At 43.9% G+C, this 19653-nt stretch overlaps 1 protein-coding gene across 1 annotated transcript in view; it reads left to right on the top strand.

Moving 5' to 3' along the window:
- Nucleotides 1–19653, top strand: part of EFCAB8 (EF-hand calcium binding domain 8) — a 108381-nt gene that overhangs the window by 61750 nt on the left and 26978 nt on the right. The window contains 4 exon segments of the mRNA XM_032143267.2: nt 508–720; nt 2209–2346; nt 12048–12264; nt 12826–12986. Coding sequence (XP_031999158.1) covers nt 508–720; nt 2209–2346; nt 12048–12264; nt 12826–12986 — 729 coding nt within the window.

Here is a 19653-nt window from a genome sequence, read left to right as displayed (position 1 = left end):
TGGGCTCCCCAGTAGGGACTTAGGAAACCCATACAGTCTCCAAATTCCCATATCTCAGCAGATCAAAGCAGGAAGGGACCTTAGGGGCCGCCTCATCCAGTGGTTTTCCAAATGTATTGGAGAGAGATGCTTGGAAGCTACTGCAGGGGGGCTCTGGTAGGTGGGGTTTCCCCCAGAATAGCTCAGCTTTTTATCTGTTTTATGCTTTGGAGCTTCCGTTGAGATTAAAGGTAACCTCAAAAATACTTGGAAACCACTGTCCATTTTACAGATGAGAAGACTGAGTTCCTCATGGGAGCAGTGTCCTGCCTGTGGGTACTCAGGGCATTGCAGCTGGCCAGGAATGGGGTTAGAAGCTCTGGTCTGATGCCTTTAAGGGGCTAGGTTTCTGGGAAGCAAGCCCTGGGGGGCTGGAGGGCCCTGTGGTGTTGGCGTTGATCTGGGGCAGTCCTGAATTTACCTCTAGGACATTGCAATGCCTTAGGGGCTGCTTTCTCCTTGGTACAGGTGCAAGATGTGAGCAACTGCCTGGCTGAGAGCCATAGGCCCAGCAGACCCTGTGTGGAGCGGGAGAAGTGGGCATACAAGACCTCCAGGAAGCTCTCCAGTCTCAGCCCCGAGTCTGTGGCCAATACCAACCTGAGGCGGAGCCTGGTGTCGGCTCCCCCAGTGATGCGGTGCCCGAGAGACAAGGAGCCAGACAGGCCTGTGCCCCAGCAGGTGGGAGCGAGAGCCCAACCAGAAGGCTACCCTCACTCTGTAGCCACCGGCATTCACACACCGTCTGTGTGTGTGTTTTCTTATTGGGATGCACTTTTTCCAAAGTGCCTTTAGGTCCCTCAACTCACTTTGTTTTGAGCATTGTGGGCCTGGGCAGGGCACCCTCTGGTTTTAGTCCCAATCTATCTATCCCGGAGCTGGGGCTAGGTCCCTTTCCAGGGCATGGCTAATACCAGCCCTAAAAGTCTGAAAGCTGAAAGGCAGGACCCAATGAGAACACAACCCTGAAAACCTAAAATTGGATGTTAGATCCTGGGCTGCATTCTCAGTCCTCAAGCACAAGTCACCTGACCTTGCCCCAGGTGCAGAGGGAGCCATGGGGGCCTCACCTGCTGGAGACCAGGCTGCAAGAGTCTGAGACCCAGACACAGACACACCACTTTCCTCCTCCTCTGAGCCTCATCTCTGCCCCAGGACTAGCGCTTCCAAGAATGGCTGACAGTTCTATTTTGCGAGGAGTAGGGAGAAAGAGCAGGAGGAGTTACTCTTTCCCTACTTGCAGGGGATGGCTTGCCTTTGAACTTTCAGCAGTGAGTATAGTATTCCAACAATCAGTGCAATAATCTCTCGTATGGGGCAGGAGGAACCAGTGAGATTGTTCTCGTAGTCAAAGTCTGATTTCCATTCCTGGGAGCTGAGGCTTGAGTGAGAAACACACAATAATTGCTAGGCATAGGGCAGTCTAGACCTAGATCCAACATGGTCTGCTAGGATATAATTTTGCTGTAAGATGTGTACACTTGACCATAAGACACTCATACCATCTTTGAGTTATCAGAGGTTACACCACTGCTTTCAAATCTTCTAAGGAAATGGGTGTATAGGTATATTTGCCCCTCTATCCTTATTTTTATTTTTATTTTTTGAGATGGAGTCTCACTCTGTCACCCAGGCTGGAGTGCAGTGGTGTGATCTTCGCTCAGTGCAACCTCCATCTCCCAGGTTCAAGCAATTCTCCTGCCTCAGCTTCCCTAGTAGCTGGGATTACAGGTGTGCACAACTATGCCTGGCTAAATTTTTTGTATTTTTATTGGAGACGGGGTTTCGCCATGTTGGCCAGGCTGGTCTCAGACTCCTGGCCTGAAATTATCTGCCCGCCTCGGCCTCCCAAAGTGCTGGAATTACAGGTGTGAACCACCACGACTGACCTTTATCCTCATTTTTAACCAGGATGGTCTCTTCCAGGACAAAGGAAGGGTCTTCCCCAGAGGCAAACTCAAGTCTCTGCCCCAATTTTGCCCTAGCAAAATTGCTGGGAACTTAAAGTGGAGGTTTCCGGGATCCACTGAGCGCCGCTTTTCCCAGGGCAGTGTACCTACTGCCGGGGCTCGGGAGTGCCTCTCTTTTATCATCTTCCTCTGGTCTCTGGTCCCCCATGGGGAAGGGAAACACCCTCATGGTGACTTGGGTGCCCATCTTTCTTTCCAGAAACCTTCCAGTGCTTCTGGCACATCCAGGCAGTCAAGCAAGATCCACAGCAAACAGTCCATTTACAAAGAGGATGAAACGAGAAAAGGAGAATTGCAGAAGAATATGTTGGTTCAATCGAACGCCTCGGTGGAGAAGGTTGGTGGTGATCAGCCAGGGAGAGGGCTATGAGCTGGGGAGTGGGCAGTCAGGACTGGGTGGTCAGGATGGGGCTCGGAGGCCTGGGCTCAGGGCCCGGCCTGATTCTCCCCAGTGCCTGGAAGGCATCTTGGAGGGGATGGAGATGCTCGGGATACTGGAGTCAGGGCTGCGGTGTCTGGGGAGAGCTCCTGTATTAATTCATTTTCATGCAGCTGATAAAGACATACCCGAGACGGGGAAGAAAAAGAGGTTTAACTGGACTTATAGTTCCACATGGCTGGGGATACCTCACAATCATGGTGGGAGGCGAAAGGTGCTTCTTACATGGCAGCAGCAAGAGAAAATGAGAAGCAGCAAAAGTGGAAACCCCTGATAAACCCATCAGGTCTCGTTGAGACTTGTTCACTATCATGAGAATGGCACGGGAAAGACCAGCCCCCATGATTCAGTTACCTCCCTCTTGGTCCCTCCCACAACACGGGGGAATTCTGGGATATACCGTTCAAGTTGAGATTTGAGTGGGGTCACAGCCAAACCATATCAGCTCCCCAGGAGGTGGAGTTTGGGGTGCCTAGGGAAGTGAGCAGTGTCCCTTCTGGACTGGGGGTAGCAGTGTTCCCTGTGAGAGGGGAGGTAGGGAGGTAGGAGAAGGGGCATCTCCAGACTCTAGTTAGAATGCCCTCCTCTTAACTGGAAGGGTGTTTTATACCAAACACGAGTTTGGTATGGGTTCATCTTTGTACTTCCTCCTGTACCTTCCCCTTTCTGACCCTGGACACCCCTCACTGTGATACTGACTCCCCGTCCTGAAAATACAAATCATAGTTGAGTTAGGGTGTGGCAGGCCTGCCCCATCACCCAGCTCCAGGGACCAGGACTTGAGAACAAGAGGGCAGTGCCCTGAGAGCTGGGTTTTGCAGTGTTGGGAGGGAGAGCGGGAATGGCTGCACACTGTCCTCCAGGTTCTGATTATTTCTCTCTCCTCCTTTTTTTTTTTCTTGAGACAGGGTCTCACTGTCACCCAGGCTAGAGTGCAGTGGTGTGATCACAGCTCATTACAGCCTCAACTCCTGGGCTGAAGTGATCCTCCCACCTCAGCCTTGTGAGTAGCTGGCACTATAGGCATGCACCATTATGCCCAGCTATTGTGTGTGTGTGTGTGTGTGTTTTGTAGAGATGGGGTCTCACTATGCTGCCCATGCTGGTCTCGAACTCCTGGGCTCAAGTGATCCTCCTGGCTCAGCCTCCCAAAGTGTTGGGATTATAGATGTGAACCATTATACCCAGCCTCTTCCTTCTCTTTAAAAAAAAACAAAAAACCTTAAATAACTTTTAAAAGTAATAATACTAGTTTATAATAAAAAAGGAAGTGTATGTAAATGAAAAAATAAAAATAAAAGTCCCCTATGTCTCACTCACCCTATCCCATCCCACTCTCAACAGCAGCATTCACTGCTAACGGGTTGGCTTTAGCCTTGTACTTTCTTTTTTTTCTGACTAGTAATATAAAATGATAGCTATGTCCTGCCATATGCTTTTTTCTGTAAGTTTATAGCATGGATATACTTTCATGAGAGGGATTTAGATTCTTCTTATTCTTTTGTTACCTTATTCTTTTTTTTTTTTTTTTTTTTGAGACGGAGTCTTGCTCTGTCACCCAGGCTGGCCTGCAGTGGTGCGATATCAGCTCACTGCACCTCTGCGTCCTGAGTTCAAGTGATTCTCCTGCCTCAGCCTCCAGAGTAGCTGGGACCACAAGCGTGTGCCACCACGCCCAACTGCTTTTTGTATTTTTGGTAGAGTCGGGGTTTCACCATGTTGGCCAGGCTGGTCTCATACTCCTGACCTCAGGTGATCCACCGGCCTTGGCTTCCCAAAGTGCTGGGATTACAGGCATGAGCCACCACACCCGGCCATCTTATTCTTTTTAACAGCTGCCCACTGCTGCATAACTTGGATGTATCAGGAACTGTGACGCTGGTCCTCTATGAATAGGTCTGTGGGTTAGTTCCAGTTTCTAGCTTTTAGGAGCAGCACTGCATTGAACATTCTTGCATGTACATTTCTGGGCACTAGTGTGAGTATATTGAGAGGATGGATTCTTGGAAGCAGAATTGCCAACAGATCCCATCCCTTTAAATCTGTGAAGTCAAGGTAGATGGCTCAAAGCTTGATCTTTTGGGCTGGTGACCTAGTGCTGTCAGGACACAGGCATTCGCTACATGCCAGCCACTGGGGAAGGAGAAGTGAATGAAAGACATCAAGTCCCTGACCTCTGGAGCTGTCCTTCTAGTTGGGGCGAGATAGACAGTTAACCAGCAAATAAAATAAAGGGCATGAGTGAGGACAAGAAAGCTGGGAAGACGGCAGGGAGAACGGACATGGGACGAGATGGCATTGCTGTTTTATGAATAGGCTGGTCAGGGAGGGCTTCACAAAGGAGGTGGCATCTGCATAGAACCTGAAGGAAGTGAGGAAACATGGCCTGCAGTTATTTGGAAGGAGGGCGATGCAGGCAGAGAAGGTAGGTGCAAAGGCCCTCATGGGAGAGCTGGCATGGAATGTTTGAGAATGAGCACTTCTCTCTCTCTCTCTGTGTCTCTCTCTGATACTTTCTTCCTCTAATTAGAAAGTGATACATGTCCTTAATTAAAACTAAAAAAATTCAGGCCGAGAGCAGTGGCTCACATCTGTAATCCCAGTCCTTTCGGAGGCCCAGGTGGGAGGACTGCTTGAGCCCAGGAGTTCTAGACCAGCTTGGGCAACATGATGAGACCTCATCTCTACAAAAAATTTAAAAAATTAGCCAGGTTTGATAGTGTGCACAGTGCACCCAGCTCCTTGGGAGGCTGAGTTGGGAGAATCACTTGAGTCTGGGAGATCAAGGATGCAGTGAGCTGTGATTGTGCCACTGCACTCCAGCCTGAGCAACACAGCTAGACCTTGTCTCTTAAACAAACAAACAAACAAACCTGGCCTGGTGCGATGGCTCACACCTGCAATCCTAGCACTTTGGGAGGCTGAGGTGGGCAGATTGCCTGAGTTCAGGAGTTCGAAAGCAGCCTGGGTAACACGGTGAAACCCTGTCTCTACTAAAATACAAAAAATTAGCCAGGGGTGGCGGCATGCTCCTGTAGTCCCAGCTAGTCGGGAGGCAGAGGCAGGAGAATTGATTGAACCCGGGAGGCGGAGGTTGCAGTGAGCTGAGATCATGCCACTGCACTCCAGCCTGGGTGACATAGCGAGACTCACCTCCAAAACGACACCACCACCACCACCACCACCACCACCTATGAAAAAAATTCAAACTTTATCCGAGTGTATAAAGTAAAAGAATGGCTGTCTCCCTCCTCAGCCTCCAGAGGTAATTGCGTTAAGTCATGTGTTGTAGCCTTCTAGAATTTTTCTGTGCATATACAAGTACATACATGTATGAATGTGTATATGTAAATCTAGATATTTTTCACCGGATAATATCATATTGCATATATTATTCTGGGACTTGCTGTTTTTCACTTGACTCCTCACGGGCATCTCTTCATGACAGTGTTTATGGAGCCATGGCATTCCTTTTACTAGTCACATCATGTCCTGGGTACACTGCACAGAGTCTGTCTAGCCATCTGCTGCCGCTGGGCTTTGCCTCTATAGAAAGCATTGCAGTGAATACCCTTGTACATAAATTTTGGACCTCTTGTCTATTTCCAGATATAAAACCCCAGGATTAGAAACATACTCCTGGAAAGCTTTTGCTATGTTGCATTATGTTTCAGTGGTAGCTAGTAATTATTGAGCTCTCAATATCTGCCAGACAATGAACTTAACGGTTTACATGTGTTATTTTTTGTTTTTTTGAGACAGAATCTCAGCTCTCTTGTCCAGGCTGGAGTGCAGTGGCACAATCACGGCTCACTGTAGCCTCCACTTTCCAGGCTCAAGCGATTCTCCCACCTCAGCCTTCTGAATATTAATAGCTGGGACCACAGGTGTGTGCTACTGTGCCTGGCTGATTAAAAAAAAAATTACTTATAGAGATGGAGTCTCCTTATGTTGCCCAGGCTGATCTCGACCTTCTGGGTTCAAGCAATCCTCCTGCGCTGGCCTCCCAAAGTGCTGGGATTACAGGCATAAGCCACCATGCCCAGCTACATGTGTTGTTTTTATTTTGTCCATCAAACAGCCCTGGGAAGTATGTACTATTATTATTTATTTATTTGTTTATGAGGGATTTTTGTTTATTTAATACATCTGAAAAGAATGCATGTGAAAAGAATGTTTAATACATCTGAAAAGCATGTACTATTATTATTATTCCCATTTTATGGCTGAAGAAACAGGCCCAGTGAGGTGAAGTGACTTGCCCAAGATTCTTACGGCCAGAAAATGGCAGAGCCAGGGCCTGATTCTAGGTCTATTTGTTTTTGAAGTTCAAGTTCTTTTAAGTCTTTGTGCTGCCACTGTTGGGAATTACTTGGGCTTTTTATGTGGCCTGGTGATCTGTGTGTAATAAGGATTTCTATCATGAATCTTGATTTAATTTTTGGCCACAGAATTGCATGCAAAAGATTGAATGTCTATTGGCGAGATTTGAGGTACTGTGGCTGGCAGGGCTGTGTGTGTGTGTGTGTGTGTGTGTGTGTGTGTGTGTGTGTGTGCGCGCGCGCACGCGTGCCCCCTCTGGATGCTGACCCTCACCCCTGGCTTCAAGGTGTACTGTCTCCCACCTGCACCATTCCTTGAGCAGCAGGGTCCCTTCTCTCTGGGGCACTTGTGGGCAGAGTGAAGCATTTTAGGGTGGTGCCCTGGAGAGGGTCCAGAGTGCTTGGGTCACCTCTGATCTCAGCCTTTCCTTAGTGGAAGAGAGGCTTGGGTGGGCTGGGGTAAGGACACCAGACAGGGAGTGGGTGGGGGTCTTACCTGTTGGGTCTTCCTTCCCATTATTTCTGTCTGGCCATCCCAGAAGACTGTGAGGCATGGCAGAAAGAGCACTAGGAAGGAGTCCAGGATGCAGATTCAGGCCCAGCTGTGTCCCTGACAGTCTTTATTTTTAATTTTACTTATTTATTTATTTTTGAGATGGAGTCTCACTCTGTTGTCCAGGCTGGAGTGCAGTGGCACGATCTCAGCTCACTGCCACCTCTGTCTCCTGGGTTCAAGTGATTCTCGTGCCTCAACCTCCTGAGTAGCTGGGATTACAGGCGTGTGCCACCACGCCTGGCTAATTTTGTCTTTTTAATGGAGACAGGGTTTCACCATGTTGTCCAGGCTGGTCTTGAACTCCTGACCTTAAGTGATCCTCCTGCCTCAGCTTTCCAAAGTGCTGGGATTACAGGCGTGAGCCACCACGCCTAGCTAATTTTGTGTTTTTAGTGGAGACAGGGTTTCGCCATATTGTCCAGGCTGGTCTCGAACTCCTGGCCTCAAGTGATCCTCCTGCCTCGGCCTCCCAAAGTGTTGGGATTACAGGCGTGAGCCACGGCATCCAGCCCCTGACAGTCTTTAGATGAAGCACTTGCCCCTGGCCATCTCCCCAGTAGGGAAGGACCAGATGGCAGGCAGTAGAAAATTGCTCCAAGTTACATGAAGTTTAGCCCGTGAGTAGCTGCCATGGCTTCTTCTGAAGGGACCCACAGGGAGGCTATTAACCCCCTGTGGTTGAGAAACTATCTGGGATTCTTGGGCTGAGTGAGACTGAAATGCTCACCTTTAGTCCAGCAGCTGTTTCCAAAATGAGCAGGGCAATGTATTGGAGGGGGCTGGATGCAGAGTGCAAAAGGAATAGTGTTGGCTACCTGTCCCTTGCAGCCACAGGGCTCTGTCCTGCCTAGGGCCACCATTCTGACTGTGCTTTTCCTCACTGTGAGCACCGGATGCTGGCTACGCAGTTGACCCTGTGCTCTCAGCAGGCCGCCCCTCTCCAGTCCTGCTGAAGTCCTGGGCGCTCATTCACCTTCACCCTACCTGCTCTCACCGTCCCAGGGCTGGCAAAGGAATGGCTGGGAAGGATGCCTCAGCTTTTCCCCATTCAGACATGGGAGAACTTTGTGGTGCATCACTTTGGTGAATCCTGTGCAGTTATGAGAAACCACGTTTTAGAAAAATACTTAATCACTGGAATGTGCTTATGACAAAATTTAAAGCACATCCTTTAAAATGACAGTTAATGACTACTGTGAAAGTTGCGTGCACCTTAAATCTTTTTTTTCATGGTTTTGATTTTTCAAACAAAACTGAGAACATTTGAAACTATTGTTTAGCTGTTTGCTTTTTTTTTTCCAAACCTCACAATTCGTGGTGGACAATTTTTCCTCTCAGCACATAATAATCTATTCACTTCATTCTCTTTTAATAGCTTTATATGGGGGCCTGTCTAGGTTTTTTGGAGCCTGAAACTTTTGCAAGAAAAATGTACAAAATTATTAAAAATTAGGTACAAAAGTGAATATTTATTTAGAATGAGAAAAAAGTGACAACAAATTTCAAAACTTACAAATCTGACAATTACAAAAGTCACCAGAACTTACTAGTTCTTCCCTAGAACCTTGAACTTAAACTTGAACTTAGCCTTGAGCTTCATGAACTTCACCAGTAAATCTGCCACTGGCTGCAGTGTATTTCTTTGGATTCACCATGATTTATTTATTTAATTATTTAATTTAAATTTTTTTTGAGACAGAGTCTCACTCTGTCGCCCAGGCTGGAATGCAGTAACGTGATCTTGGTTCACTGCAACCTCCGCCTCCCAAGTACCAGCAATTCTCCTGCCTTAGCCTCCCGAGTAGCTGGGATTACAGGTGCCTGCCACCATGCCCAGCTGATTTTTGTATTTTCAGCAGAGACAGGGTTTCACCATGTTGATCAGGCTGGTCTCGAACTCCTGACCTCAGGTGATCCACCCGCCTCGGCCTCCCAAAATACTGAGATTAGAGGCAAGAGCCACCATGCCCGGCCAAAATACATTAAAATCTTAATGGTGATTATTTCTGGGTACTGGGATTTTGTAGGTGATTTTAATTTCCTTTCATATGTCTATGCTGCCCGCATTTTGTGCAGTGAGCACTTGCATAAAGTGGGGGAAATGCTTGCCCTTTGTCTTTGGTTCAGGGATTCCTGGTTTTTCTTTTTTTCAAAAAATTTTTCTTGTAGTAAAATACGCATAACATAAAATTTACCATCGAAACAATTTTTAAGTGTATGGTTCAGTGGTAGTAAATATATTCATAATGTGCAACCATCACCACCCTCCATTCATCTTGTAAAATTGAAACTATACCCATTAAACAATAACTTCCACTCCCCTCTCCCTCCAACCCCTGGAAACCCCCATTCTACTTTCTGTCTTTATGATTTTGACTACTCTACCTCATGTAAGTGGAATCATATGTTTGTCTTTTGGTAACTGGCTTATGTCACTTAGCATAATGTCCTCTTTGGTTAATTCCCAAGTATTTTACTCTTTTTTTTACACTATTGTCAATGGAATTATTTTTGTAATTTCCTTTTCAGATTGTTCAATGTTAGTGTATAGAAATGCAAATGATTTTTTTTTTTTTTTTTTTTTGAGACAGAGTCTTGCTCTGTCTCCCAGGCTGGAGTATAATGGCACGATCTCGGCTCACTGCAACCTCCGCCTCCCAGGTTCAAGCGATTCTCCTGCCTCAGCCTCATGAGTAGCTGGGATTACAGGCACGTGCCACCACACTTGGCTAATATTTGTATTTTTTAGTAGAGACGGGCTTTCACCATGTTGGCCAGGCTGGTCTCGAACTCCTGACCTCAGGTGATCTGCCCGCTGCAGCCTCCCAAAGTGCTGGGATTACAGGCGTGAGCCACCGCACCCGGCCAATGCAACTGATTTTTATGTGCTGACTTTGTATCCTGCCATTTTGCTGAATTCATTTATTAGCCCCTTTTTTTTGGTGTGGGAGCTTTAGCGTTTTCTGCATACAAGATAGTATCATCTGCAAACTTATAATTTTACTTATTTCTTTCCAGTTTGGATACCTTTTATTTCTTTTTTTGCCTAATTCCTCTGGCAGAACTTCCAGTACTCTGTTGAATAAAAGTGGCAGAAGTGGACATTCTTGCCTTGTTCCTAATTCCAGAGGAAAAGCTTGGAGTCTTTTACTATTGAGTGTGATGTTCATTGTGGGTTTTTCATATATGGCTTTTATTATGTTGAGGTAATTTCCTTCTATTCCTGTTTTTTTTTTTTTTTTTTAATTTTGTCAAATCGTTTTCTGCATCAATTAAGATGATCGTGTGGTTTTTTTTCTTTTTTTCTGTGAAGTGGTATATTTATTGATTTTTATATGTTGAATCATCCTTGCATTCCAGGAATAAATGTCACTTGGTCATGGTATATAATCCTTTTAATATGCTACTGAATTCAGTTTGCTAATTTTTTTTGAGAATTTTTAAATATCAGTGTTCATAAGGGATATTTCTCTGTAGTTTTTTTTTTTTTTTCTTATAGTGTCTTTGTCTGACTTTGATATCAGGGTAATGCTGGCCTCATAGAATGAGTTAGGAAGTGTTACCTCCTCTTCAGTATTCTGGAAAGGTTTTGGAGGGATTGGCATTCATTCTTCCTTAAATGTTTGGTAGAATTCACTGGTGAAACCATCAAGCTTTGGGCACAAGGGACTTCTGGTTTTTGACCCTGGCACTGGGGCCAGTGGGAAGCAGGTTGAACAGCTAGTTTCGGATTTCTATGACAATAAGGATAATTGAGATTTTTTTGTTTCTTTTCTTTTCTTTTTTCTCCTTTCCCTCCCCTCCCCTCCGCTTCCCTTCCCTTCTTTTTTTTTTTTTCTTTAAATAGAGACAGGGTCTCACTATGTTGCCCAGGCTGTCTCGATCTCCTGGGCTCAAGTGATTCACCTGCCTCGGCCTCCCAAAGTGCTAGGATTACAGGCATGAGCCACCATGAGATTTTTGATAATCGAGATTTTTGTTGTTGGTGACATGTTTTGGGGACACATAAGCTATTACACTGTAAAGTTCTGAGTTAGCAGGAGTGAGGAAGCTTCCAATTTCCCCTTTCTGGCCTGATTTGTTCTACCACCCTGACTATGCTCTCAGCCTCCTGCTGGGTGCCAGGCAAGAAACTTTCTTCTCATGCTTGCCATGCAGAGTAACTTCCCATCGTGGCCCCTACATGGGCCACAGGAGTGACACGTAAGGGAAAAATGAGCAGAGTGGGGAATTAGCAAAGGGCATGATCAAAACAAGTCTTGAACAAGAATTTGTTTAAAATGCTTTCTTGATGATTGGCTGGAAAATATGGATATTTCACTATAGATATATATGAAGTGGAAGGAGTTTCTTCCCCAAATCACTTTGGGTTGAGTTACAGGTTGTGAAAATCTTGTCTGAGCCTATGTCGAATCAAACTTGTAAGCCTTCATTTGATAAACATTTATTGATCAGGTATTATGTGTCAGGCACCATTGTGGTTACTAAGAACAAAGTAGTGAACAAAAAAGACACAAAATCCCTGCCCTCTAGTAGTTCATAGTCCAGTATGATGTTCCTTGTCACCAGCTGGGTAGGAAGGGTGGGACCACCATCACCACTTTCACTGGGCATCTAGGAAACTGGGGGACCAGGTGGGTGTGGTGACTTGCTGAGGTCCCTCAGCACCATGTGGCAGTGGCTCACAGCCCTGCTGAGTCGGGCCCTCCTCTTTTCCTCAGATAATCTTCCTGCAGACCAGGCCTCGCCTGCCACACACAGCTGCCCTGCTGAGCAGCTGCATGGATGGCTACATCTACGCCTGGTCCCTCCATGGGAACGGAGGCCTGCTGGGGAAGTTCCCTGTGGACCTAGATGATGGGGATGTTGTCGTAGGTGCCATGGCCACTGATAAAAATGACTGGATCCTCATCACGGGGGATTGTAAAGGATACATCAAGGAGAGGAAGAACTGGCAGGAAGATTGAGGGGCTGGTGCCAGCTAGGCGTTCGGCCACCTCTTTGCTCACATGGCCCTTGCCTAGTTCCTACTCTCTCTGGGTACTGGTTCCATTTGTGAAACAATGCAGGGAGGAGTTCTCTCCTGCTCTGCTCAGCCCAGTGTCAGGAGCGGGGCTTGGTTCAAAAAGCCACTCTGAGAAGCCTTCCCCGGAGAATTCCATGCTCCATCACTGTCTTCTCCAACTCCCTCATCCCCTAGTCATGTGGCTAATCTAGGATCAGCTGTCTCAGGAGCTGATTTTGTGCCTTGTGGCAAGACATGAGGCAGGGGTGTGCTGTCCTTGAGCCGGTCACACCCTGCCTACCTGCTAATCCAGGAGTCTGGCCTAGAAGATCCCTAAGGCCCTTTCTGGCCCTAGTGGTGAGGTATCTCAGAGATGTAAGTAAGAACTGCCCCGCACCCCCACCAAATGAAGAGGAATGGTCTGGGAGGAGCCCACAGAGTGAGTTGGCGTCTGGGTCAAGGGGTGTGAGGCCACTAACCCACACTTTATGTCTAGATCTGGGACATCAAGGATTACTGCACATTGACTGGTAAACAGCCATTCCAATCCAGTGGGGCCAAGGTTGTCTCTGAAGCACACAACAAGTTCCGGTTGTTAATTCCTCAGCAGCTTGGGACCAGCTTCCCACACTACATTCCCTTGGAGGATAAAGAGGTAGGAGGATTACTGGAGAGTTGCTCAGGAAAGTGCCTTTGAGCCCCACAAATGAGCTAGGACCACAGACTAACTCATACCCAAGAGAAATACACTTACTGAAAGATAAGAGCAAAAATATTGATAGAATTAGTATTCATGGCCAGGCGCAGTGGCTCATGCCTGTAATCCTAGCACTTTGGGAGGCCGAGGCGGGTGGATCTCAAGATCAGGAGTTTGAGACCAGCCTGACCAACATGGTGAAACCCTGTCTCTACTAAAAATACAAAAATTAGCCGGGTGTGGTGGTGCACGCCTTGTAATCCCAGCTACTCAGGAGGCTGAGGCAGGAGAATCACTTGAACCTAGAAGGCAGAGGTTGTAGTGAGCTGAGATCGTGCCATTGTACTCCAGCCTAGGCGACAGAGCAAGACTTTGTCTCAAAAAAAAAAAGAAAAAGAAAAAAAGAATTAGTATTCGTAATAATGCCACATTAGAAACAACCCAAATGCCCATCACTGTAGACTGGGTAATAAATTACAAATAAATTACAGTGTAATATCTGGTACCAGAAGTGAATTTACTCACTACAAAATGGAGAACTCTTCAAACAATTTAGGCAAAAGAAGTCAGACACAGAAGAACATATATTAGAAATGATTGTTTTTGTTGGGAGAGTGGAGAGGCTGGAAGGAATCATGAAGGGGACTTCTGGGGAGGTTGGCAATGTTCTGCTTCATTAACGGGCCTGATCATGCAGTTGTATTCAGTTTCTAAAAATTTATTCAGTGGTGGGCCGGGCGTGGTGGCTCATGCCTATAATCGCAGCACTTTGGGAGGCCAAGGCTGGTGGATCATCTGAGGTCAGGAGTTTGGGACCAGCCTGGTCAACCTGGTGAAAACCTGTCTACTAAAAATACAAAAATCAGCTGGGTGTGGTGGTGCATGCCTGTAATCCCAGCTACTTGGGAGGCTGAGGCACAAGAATCGCTTGAACCTGGGAGGTGGAGGTTGCACTGAGCCGAGATTGCTCCATTGCCCTCCAGCCTGGGCGACAGAGTGAGACTCTGTCTCAAAAAAAAAAAAAAAATTATTCAGTGCTACACTTACATACAATTTTCTATGTGTATATCATACATCAATGAAAGTTTTAAAAAGTCAGGTAACATAAAAAGGCTTACAGCGAAGAGTCTAAGTCCCATTCCTGTTCCCCCAAACAGTTCATGCTCCCTGAAGTAACCACGTGTGTTGATTTTTGGTTATTCCTCCGGTGTTTACTTATGCAAACACAATGTGTAAAGTTATTTTCTACTGAAGGTATCATTTCACTTATACTGGTACTCATCTTGCTTTTCTTGCTGTATGATATATCTTGGAGAGCTTTGCATAGCAGCGCTATCCCATTTTAAGGTAAATTTGTCTTTAAAAAAATCTTACACAAAAGCGAATAGTGAATGTTATTTCACATATGTGAAGGCATTTCTGTAAGAGGTGTTCTTGGAAGTGGGATTGCTAGGTAAAAGGGTTACATGCATTTACAATTTTGATAGCCTTCTTGCAGTCTTACTTGCCTTTTGAATCTCTGCATGAGTGTGTTATGGCTAGTTTGTTTTAGTATGAAGAGAATGTCATTATATTCAAATGTCTTGGGAACTGATTACCCACAGTGTCAGTATGTGAAGAATTTATAATGTTGATACAATCATCATCATAATAATATTTATTTACTGCTTGCAATGTTCCAGGAATGGTGATAGAACATTATATATGCATTCATTAATCTCCATAGTGACTTGTGAGGGAGATGATATTTCTCAGATGAGGAAGTCTAAGCTCCAGTAGCAACCAGTGTAGACCTGAGACTAAACCTAAGTCTGTCTGACTCCAGAATCTGTGTTCCTGACCATCTGCTCTTAGTTATATAATGATATATTTTAAACAATTGGGATTATATTGTATGTAACTGGAATTTCCTATGCCATCAAATATTCTTTTTTCTTTAAAACTTTTATTAATATTGTTTCAAATAGATAAATCATAATTGTATACATTTCTGAGGTGCAGTGTGCTGTTTTGATCTATGTACACATGTGGAATGATTAAATCAAGCCAATTAACATATCTACCACCTCACTTACTTATAATTTTTATGGTAAGACATTTAAAATTTACTCTTTTAGTTATATTGAAGTATGCAATATATTACTGACCATAGTCACTCTGCTGTGCAGAAGATCTCAAAATTTATTCCTCCTGTCTGACCGAAACTTGGTACCCCTTTGACCAATAACTTCCCATTCTCTCTCCCTTATTCCCCACCCCACCCTCTAAGCCTCTGGTAACCATCATTCTCCTTTCTACTTCTTTTTAAAAACCTCTTTTTGGCTGGGCGCAGTGGCTCAAGCCTGTAATCCCAGTACTCTGGGAGGCCGAGATGGGCGTATCACCTGAGGTCAGGAGTTCAAGACCAGCCTGGCCCACATGGTGAAACCCTGTCTCTACTAAAAATACAAAATTAGCTGGGCATGGTGATGCGTGCCTGTAATCCCAGCTACTCTGGAGACTGAGGCAAGAAATTGCTTGAACCTGGGAGGCGGAGGTTGCAGTGAGCTGAGGTCTCGCCACCACACTCCAGCCTGGGCAACAAAGTGAGACCCCGTCTCAAAAAATAAATAAATCAAATCAAATAAAAAACCTTTTTTTTTTTTTTTGTAGAGATGAGGTCTCATTATGTTGCCCAGGCTGGTCTTGAACTCCTGCGCTCAAGGAATCCTCCTGTCTTGACCTCCCAAAGTGCTGGGATTACAGGTGTGAGCCACCACACCCAACCCTTTCTACTTCTATGAGTTTGACTTTTTATAATTCCATATATAAATACGATCATGCAGTATTTTTCTTTCATGCCTGGCTTATTTCACTTAGCATAATGTCTTCCAGATTTATCTATGTTGTCCCAAATGACAAGGTGTTTTTCTCTTTTAAGGCTGAATAGTATTCCATTATGTATATACACCACATTTTCATTATCCATTCATCCATTGACGGCCCATTAGGTTGATTCTATATCTTGGCTATTGTGAAAAGTGCTGCAATGAACATGGGAGTGCAGGTATTTCTTTTTTTTTTTTTGAGACTGAGTTTTGCTCTTGTTGCCCAGGCTGGAGTGCAGTGGCGCAATCTTGGCTCACCGCAACCTCCGCCTCCCGGGTTCGAGTGATTCTTCTGCCTCAGCCTTCCGAGTAGCTGGGATTACAGGCGCCCACCACCATGCCTGGCTAATTTTGTATTTTTAGTAGAGATGGTGTTTCTCCATGTAGGTCAGGCTGGTCTCGAACTCCCGACCTCAGGTGATCCACCTGCCTTGGCCTCCCAAAGTGCTGGGATTATAGGCGTGAGCCACCGCGCCCAGCTGGGAGTGCAGGTATTTCTTTGACATATTGATATGACATACTGGTCTCTTTTGGATATATACCCAGAAGTGGAATTGCTAGATCATATAGTAGTTCTAATTTTAGTTTTTTGAGGAAACCCCATACTATTTCTCATAGTGGTTGATATGGCTTGGTTGCTGGGATTACAAGAGTGAGTGAACCCGGCCCACTTTGCCCATTTTCTAATTGGGTTATTCATTTTCTGTCTATTGAGTTATTTGAGTTTCTTATTTATTGTGGATGTTTCTCCCTTATCAGATGTATGATTTACATATATTTTCTGTCACTCTATGGGTTATCTCTTTGTTCATTGTTTCCTTTCTGTCCAAAAGCTTTGTATCTTGTCTAAAATCCCATTTGTCTATTTTTGCTTTTATTTATTTATTTTTATTTTTATTTTTTATTTTTTTGAGATGGAGTCTTGCTCTGTCACCCAGGCTGGAGTGCAGTGGTGCAATCTCAGCTCACTGCAACCTCTGTCTCCCAGGTTCAAGCAAGTCTCCTACCTCAACCTCCTAAGTAGCTGGGATTATAGGCATGTGCCACCATGCCTAGCTAATTTTTATATTTTTTGGTAGAGACAGGATTTCACCATGCTGGCCAGGCTGGTGTTGAACTCTTGACCTCAGGCAATCCGCTTGCCTCAGCCTCCCAAAGTGCTGGGATTACACGTGTGAGCCACCACGCCTGGCCTATTTTTGCTTTTATTACCTGTGCTTTTGAGGTCATAGCTAAATAACCATTGCTCAGATCAATGTCATGGAGCCTTTCCTCTAGGTATTCTTCTAGTTGTTTTACAGTCTCAGATCTTATATTTAAGACTTTAATCCATTTTGAGTTGATTTTTTATACTGTTTAAGATAAGGATCCAATTTTATTCTTCTGTATGTGGATCCAATTTTCCTAGCACAGTTTGTTGAAGAGACTGTCTTTTCTCCATTATGTATTACTAACACCTTTGTCAAAAATTAATTGACTATTAATGCATGGGTTTATTTCTGGGTTTTCTATCTTGTTACATTAGTTGATGTGTCTATTTTTATGCCAGCACCATACTGTTTTGATTATATTAGCTTTATAATACATTTTGAAATCAGGGACTGTGATGTCTTTAGCTTTGTTCTTTTTGCTCAAGATTGTTTTGGCTAGCCAGGGTCTTTTATGGTTGTATATGAATTTAAGGATTGTTTTATTTCTATAAGAAATGACATTGGAATTTTGATAGGGACTGCATTGAATCTGTAGATCACTTTGGGTAGTATGAATATTTTAATAATATTAATTCTTCTAATTTATCGACACAAGATAGCTTTCCATTTATTTGTGTTTTCTTAGTTTTTTTAAACAATGTTTTAGTTTCCAGTGTACAAATCTTTTAACTCCTTGGTTAAATTTACTCCTAAGTATTTTATTTTATTTTAGTTACTACCACATGCCTGGCTAATTTTGTATTTTTAGTAGGGACAGGGTTTCTCCATGTTGGTCAGGTTGGTCTCGATCTCCAGACCTCAGGTGATCTGCCTGCCTCGGCCTACCAAAGTGCTGGTATTATAGGCATGAGCCACCATGCCCAGCTGAAAACCACACTTTCTATTGATTAAATAATATTTCACCTTATGGAGTTACAAATTCTCACTTAATGGGGTTATAATCACTTATTTAGCTTGTTATCTATTGTTGGACATTAATATGGTTTCTAACTTTTCATTATCAAAAAATAAAAGAAAATGGACAAAACCTTAGAAAGACACAAACTACTAAAGCTGACTTAATAAGAAATAGAAAATCTGAAGATTTAGAAAATCTGAATGTAACAAGTAAGGAGATTGGATTAGTAATAAAATTTCCCACAAAGAGAAGTCCACATTCAGATGGTTTCACTGGTAAATTCTACCAAATATTTGAAGTTTTTTTTTTTTTTTTTTTAGACAGAGTCTCACTCTGTTGCCCAGGCTGGAGTACAATGGTGTGATCTCGGCTCACTGCAACCTCTGCCTCTGGGGTTCAAGTGATTCTCCTGCCTCGGCCTCCCGAGTAGCTGGGATTACAGGCATGTACCACCATGCCTGGCTAATTTTCGTATTTTTAGTAGAGACTGGGTTTCACCACTTTGGCTAGGCTGATCTCAAACTCCCAACCTCATGATCCGCCCACCTCGGCCTCCCAAAGTGCTGGGATTACAGGCATGAGCCACCACACCTGGCTAAAGAATTAATGTCAATTGCTCACAAGTTCTTCCAAAAGAGTTCTCTATGAGGCCAGTATTACCTTGATACCAAAACCAGATAAAGATATCACAGGAAAATAAAACTACAGACCAAATATTTTTATGAATATAGATACAAAAATCTTCAAAATACTAGCAAATTGAAACCAACAACATATGAAAATGATTATACACCATGACCAAGTTGGCTTAATATCCAAAATCAATTAATGTAATACACCATATTAACTGAATAAAAAACAAAAGCCATATGATTATGCCAATAGATGCAAAAAGAGCATTTAACAAAATTGAACACCGTTTTCTGATTAAAACACCCAATAAACTAGAAATAGAAACTCCTTCAACCTGATATGTGGACTTCTTAGAAATAGTTAACTTCTTCCATTTATGAAAACTCACAGGTACCATAAAACTTCATGTTGAAATATTAAATACTTTCCTTTAAAATCAGAAATAAAACAAGAATGCTTACTCTTGCCACCCCAATTTAACATTTTACTGGGAGGTCAATTAGGCAAGAAAATGAAATAAAAGGTATCTATGTTGGGCAGGAAAAGTTAACTATCTCTATCTGCAGATGACATGATCTTATATCTAGAAAATCCTAAAGAATTTATTAAAAACTATTAAAACTAATAAATTCAATAGGGTTGCTTGATATAAGATAAATATACAAAATCAATATATTTATATACACTAGCAATAAACAATCTGAAAATGAAAATTAAAAAATTTCACTTATAATCGCATCAAAAAAATACTTAGGAATAAATTTGGAAAAGTAGTGCAAAACTTGATCCCTGAAAATTGCATAACATTATTGAAAGAGATGAAAGAATACCCAAATAAATGGAAATACATCTCATGTTCATTGATTGGAAGACTGGATGTTGTTAATATAGCATATTCCGCAAATTGATTTAATGCAATTTATATCAAAATCCCAGCTGCTTTCTCTTCTCTTCTCTTTTCTCTTCCCTTTTCTTTCTTTTCTTTTCTCTTCTCTCCTTCCTTCCTTCCTTCCTCT

This window comes from Hylobates moloch, unplaced genomic scaffold, assembly GCF_009828535.3.
Source record: "Hylobates moloch isolate HMO894 unplaced genomic scaffold, HMol_V3 SCAFFOLD_21, whole genome shotgun sequence".
NCBI classification, from domain to species: Eukaryota; Metazoa; Chordata; class Mammalia; order Primates; family Hylobatidae; genus Hylobates; species Hylobates moloch.
This window is presented reverse-complemented; position numbering and strand designations above follow the sequence as displayed.